The sequence below is a fragment of the Hemibagrus wyckioides genome, linkage group LG29, assembly GCF_019097595.1.
Source record: "Hemibagrus wyckioides isolate EC202008001 linkage group LG29, SWU_Hwy_1.0, whole genome shotgun sequence".
Taxonomy (NCBI): domain Eukaryota; kingdom Metazoa; phylum Chordata; class Actinopteri; order Siluriformes; family Bagridae; genus Hemibagrus; species Hemibagrus wyckioides.
Window position 1 is genome coordinate 2,147,035 of NC_080738.1, and position 5,518 is coordinate 2,152,552.

General features: G+C 43.4%; 1 protein-coding gene across 1 annotated transcript; it reads left to right on the forward strand.

Moving 5' to 3' along the window:
• The first annotated feature begins 3,313 nt into the window (after positions 1-3,313).
• On the forward strand, positions 3,314-4,526 carry fgf20a (fibroblast growth factor 20a). Its single transcript, XM_058384241.1, has 3 exons — positions 3,314-3,597; positions 4,022-4,125; positions 4,281-4,526. Exons 1-3 carry the CDS (start codon positions 3,315-3,317, stop codon positions 4,524-4,526), a joined length of 633 nt encoding a protein of 210 aa, XP_058240224.1. The 5' UTR covers position 3,314.
• The last annotated feature ends 992 nt before the right edge of the window (positions 4,527-5,518 follow it).

Sequence of the window (5,518 nt, forward strand, 5' to 3'; positions counted from 1 at the left end):
AGCCGCATCCCATAATAAGCTTTCACACCCTAAGTAGTGCACTACATCCGTTTAGGACACATCCCGTGCATCACTCTGGGAGCTAGAACAGCTGGCCGAGTGAAGAAACGGACACCGCGTCACGTGACACCGGGCTTCTGGATATTAGATGTTAAACCTGTAACCTGTGTGTTGTGACAGCGTGCTAGCTAACGCTAACAAACATGCTCATTTTTGGCTAAGAAAGCGAATGTTTTCTCCTTTAGTGATATTAAAATGGATATAAATACAGAAACATGAAATTAAAATAAAAACAAACAATTGCTCATTTAAATAGATTCATTTAGATCCAAATAGATAGATTCATTCTGCAAGAATTTTAATATATTTTAATATTTTTTCTGATGAATATATTTACTGTAATGACTTTGTTTTGTTCAGTTTATTCACAAATTTACTGATATTTAAGATAAATAAATAAACATTTTTGAAGTGCCTCGTGGCCATTCCAGGGTTTAATCAGGAACATTATCACTTTTCACGAGCCTTAAGATCTAAATATATTTAAATAAGAAGAAGAAGAAAGAAATTCAGAGTTCACTTTCAACAAAACATCGAATCTATTTAATGCGTTTGAGATATTATCAAAGTCTTGAGTGCTCACGCGCACCCGTTTGTTTAGCACTTAGATGTGTCTTTGAACTCTTGCATGTGTGTGTGTGTGTGTGTGTGTGTAAGAGAGAGAGAGAGAGAGAGAGAGAGAGAGAAAGAGAAAGAAAGAGATCTGTCTCGTGCGGTGCAGGTACCGTCACGTGCAATAAATATAAATAAATAAATAAATATCACGCGCTTGACCAGGCTCATAAAGACATTATATTTATGCTTGTATAGTTAAGAAGGCGCATCTGTTCTGCCCCTCCGTTTGTGCCCCCACCCTTTTTTTTTTTTTTACCCCATGATGAACAATTATGTAAAACCACCCCCGGCGCGTGCCCTCCGTTTAAGGAGCCTTGACCCCCCGGGAGAACAATTCACGTCACGTGCGTTTTCGCTCCGGACTTTTTTTTTTGTTCGATCCGCTTCATAGGAGTTTCATTCAGTGTTTTGCATCGATTTTGGTTGGAGGCGGAAATCATAAATGTAAATGAGTAAAATAAAAAACAAACAAAAAAAGCGAAACGGACCTCTGACACGTGCACTGCGGTCTGCTTAATGCTTCCATAAACATATAAACATACAGTGACCAGGACCCTCACACACTTACAGCCCTGTAGAAGCGTGCTGTGACGTCACACTCCATACTCTACCTAATATATATATATAAACACAGTGACCAGTGTCTCCATGTGAATTCTCTGAGCGCTGTAGTGATGAGATGTAGCGGCTAACAGGCTAATGAGCAGCACCTGCGCGTTTCAGTGAGAAGTGCTGACTTTCAGATCTGACTCCTGAACATGTCGTTATCTGCTCGTGCCGGGGAATTCTCACGCGTCGGGATCAGAGAATCCCATCAGATGTTCCATCAGGAGATTTGGTGTGTCTTCTTAATGACTCGGAACACTGATTCACTTTGAAGTGATTCTCTCGACTCTTTGATTCTCTTCATTCAAAAGGCGAATGAGAGAAAAGAGCCAGCGAGAGGGGGCGGGGCGAGAGATGAAGGGGCGGGGATGGTGCGCAGATGTGCAACACATCTGCCTTGTTCTTCTTTTAAACCTGCGCGTGTTCTCTTTATTACATTTACACTGAACATCGTCTAAAGGCACTCATTAAAGGGTTCTGGATTTTATTTGTAAAGGTTCTACATAGAACCAGAGAATCAGTGTAAATTCTGCTTCTGGGTTCTCTTTTAAAACTTGTAGAACCTCAAAAACACAGTTCCTCAGTAAAGTTTATATATAAACGGAGAACCCTGTCCTGCTTTAATGTTTGGTGGAACCCTTAACCAGAGATGGTTCTCTTTTGCTAAATCTTCCAAGAGTTCCAAGTGTCTGGTTCTGCTTTAAACTTCACTTGTTGTTATTGTTGTTCATCTCGCTAGAGAACCCTTAATGGTTCTAAGTGGAACCTTATGAGAGATGGGTTCTCTTTGGTTCAAAGCACAACCCCTTTGAAAGTCTAGAACAATTAGCCCTTCAAAGAACCTTTGAGGAACTCTTTTAAGACTTGCTGAAAAGAAAAGGTCTGATGTCTCTTAGAACCTTAAATGTTCTTAAAAGACCAAAACTTCTAAAAGATCTATTTTAATAATAATAAAAAAGAAACCTTAAATGTTCTGTGTAGAACCTTCTAACGGTCTCTAACAGACCTAAAGGTTTAAAGTAGCATGTCTTTAAAAGGCTAGAACCATTAACCATCCAAAACACCTTTGAAGAACTCTTTTTACAGGAGCTTCAGGAGTCTGGATTGAACTGAAGATGGAGAAATAACCCCAGTTTGTTGAATGGAGAACTTTAGTGAAGTCCTTCAGCAGATGTTTGATAAATGGGGAACTCCTCGGTTTGTTATACAGAGGTTTAATGGGCCTTTTGAAGACTCATTTGTTCCTCACTAGAAACTTGAAAGGTGCTCTGGGGTTTGAAGTAGAACCCATCTGAAAGGGCTTAAACCCATTAACCACCTGAAGAACCTTTGAAGAACCCGTATGAAAGCGTAGAATAGTTCCACGTGCACGCTGAAGACACATTAAAGGCAAAACAATTTGGTTCTCTCTCTCTCTCTCTCTAAGCCCCACCCACTTCTTCCTTCCTTTCTCCCGTTCGCTTCCACCTGCTGCCTCGCGTGCCCACTTAGTGATCCTGTCCACGCGCTTTTCCGTAGCCGCTCGGTTAGGGGAGCGCGCGCGCGAGCTTCTTCTTCTTTTTTCCCCCTTTCTCAGTCCCTTCCTCGTTTTCTTCATCTGCATTAGCAAATATTTTCAGTCTTTCTTTCTTTCTTTTGCACGTTTGTGTGTGTTTTTCTTTCGATCGTGCACTACTTTTATGCATGTATGTATGTATTTATTTATTTATTTTAAAACACACATGCACGCGCGCGGTGTGTATGTGTGTGTTATGGGACGGATGATGGATGATGGATGATAGACGATGAGCGCGAGATGAAACCGTCAGATCATCAAACGCGAGGGAGGATCAAACGGTCGAGGAGTTAACGGGTCAAACGGGAGATCAGTGAGCCGGGGGGTGGGGGGGCTCATTTGCATACGTCAAGAGCGCGCTGTATTTGCATACGGGACGTATTTAAAGGCTCGTGCCTCAGGAATAAGGAGTCTTATTAAGCAGACTAAATCACACACACACACACACACACACACCTCTCTGGCAACTTTTCTCGTGATGATGAGTGCGCTCGTGCTCGGTGGTCCCAGCAGCAGCAGCAGCAGCAGCAGTGGATTCTCTTCACACCTCTCCTTCGCGACTCCCGGTTCTCTCCTCCTGAACGCGCACCTGGCCCCGGCGGCGGAGCGGCTCTCGCGCAGCGCGCTCTCGCCCCCGGCAGAGTTCACGCACCTCCGCGGCGTCCTGCGGCGGCGGCAGCTCTACTGCAGAACCGGGTTCCATCTTGAGATCCTACCGGACGGAGGCGTACAGGGCACGAGGAAGGACCACAGCAGATTCGGTACGGAAACAAAAAAATATTCTTAATTATTCAGCAGTTACATCTTTAATCATACTTCTTCTTCTTCTTCTTCTTCTTCTTCTTCTTAATACGTTTTATCCATATCCTTATTATTACTGTGTATACTGTGCACGTGAGCACCTTTCAGAGCAAAGCCTTAGAGATTTCTACACAAAAAGTACTAAATTCTATACACAGGAAATATTACTGAAGGTTTACTCTGGTCCTTTAGTCAAATGTTAAAGGATCAGAACGTCTTCCTTATTCTGCACCTTTACACCTTTTATACTGGTATTTTTTTGGAAGGTGTGTGTGGTGTTCCTTTAATGATGGGAGATATGGTACATGCTAACGGTGTTATATTTTAGAAAAAGATTTTGAAATTAAACCTGTGTTTTCTTTTCTTTTTCTCTCTCTCTCTCAGGTATCCTGGAGTTCATCAGTCTGGCTGTGGGCTTGGTGAGCATCCGTGGTGTTGATAGTGGCTTCTACCTGGCCATGGACAGCAGAGGTCATCTGTACGGCTCGGTGAGTGTCATTCTCCTTCAAAACATTTATTTGCTTTAATTCACTTGAATGATCACGTGAGGTAATAATCTGAATCCGCCAGCAGGGGGCAGATCTTGTTTTTTTTACTTGTCCTGCTTGTCACTAACCTCCTATTATTTCTTTATCTTCTGCAGGAGAAGCTGACGGCCGAGTGCGTTTTCCGTGAGAACTTCGAGGAGAACTGGTACAACACCTACTCGTCCAACCTCTACCGGCACGGCGAGCGAGGGCCGCACTACTTCGTCGCCCTGAATAAAGACGGCACTTCGCGAGACGGCGCTCGATCCAGGAGGTACCAGCGCTTCACGCACTTCCTCCCGCGTCCCGTCGACCCTGACCGCGTGCCCGAGCTGTACAGAGACATTCTGGGACAAAGCTGAAGCAAGGCTTAAGATCTGAGAGATGAAGAACATCGAAGAAAGCCCTTGGGTTCGGGGTATGAAAGGTTAACTCCAGCTCGGGAGATACACTCCTGGAATGATCTGGGCAGATAATCTGGTAGCACTAAACATCAGCACCTATTTCTTCTGGAGAATCTGGCTGAAGAGGACAGACTCCGAGAGGGATCTTGGATGGTCTAATGGTCCATCATCACAGCCCTTGTTTCTGGAGATGATCACGCCACTCTGGTGGGAAACTCTATGGACATCATTTGGTGCAAATATAAACACAAACAAACTGTGTCTGTCCATCCTGGGCAGAACTGTTGGACCTAAATGTCCAACATCTACAGCATCCATCCTGGTGTCCTTCTGGTTGGAGGTTAAAATGTCACTGTTATCTCTACAGAAGCTTGGTCCAGGAGCCTAAAGTGGTCAGTCACGTCAAGACAAGTGGACACAGGAGGATCCATGCTGATCTAGGGTCATTCAGGCAGCTTGTTGGACGTTAAGGATGTCCCTAGGAGCCACTACATACCCTGATGTGGGGCAAAAACATGGCTCATGTGGCGCATTACTGAAGCTAATTTATTCAAGAGATCAGGAGTTATGGATAATGAGGACAGAACTTCTTCCGGAACATTCCATAAAGTGAGACAGACTCTCCTGAAAATGGAGACCGAACTGTCGGAAGCGTCATTTGGGTATCACAAGTGGACTGGACGCTCGATGACCCGCTGACCAGTTAGCTTCTGAAGGAATTTCCGTCACTGTCAGGACTCACACACTGCGTTCAAACGTTTCACATTTCCTCTATAATTTATGTTTCTTTTTTTTTTTTTTAAAAAAAAAAACCCACACATATATTTATTTTATATATTTATTTATTTCCAAAAGTATATTTTTCCAGGTCTATAGAATATACACTGAACAAGGCAAGACAATTATCCTGAAAGTATTTTCATATAGCAGCTTGACTCTCATCTTACTTC

Bases quoted from the DNA above. Each gene is read 5' to 3' on its own strand.
- fgf20a (XM_058384241.1), top strand. From the start codon at position 3,315: ATGATGAGTGCGCTCGTGCTCGGTGGTCCCAGCAGCAGCAGCAGCAGC. The intron at 3,598-4,021 runs GTACGGAAACAA...TCTCTCTCTCAG, and splicing joins GAAGGACCACAGCAGATTCG to GTATCCTGGAGTTCATCAGT. The intron at 4,126-4,280 runs GTGAGTGTCATT...TATCTTCTGCAG, and splicing joins GAGGTCATCTGTACGGCTCG to GAGAAGCTGACGGCCGAGTG.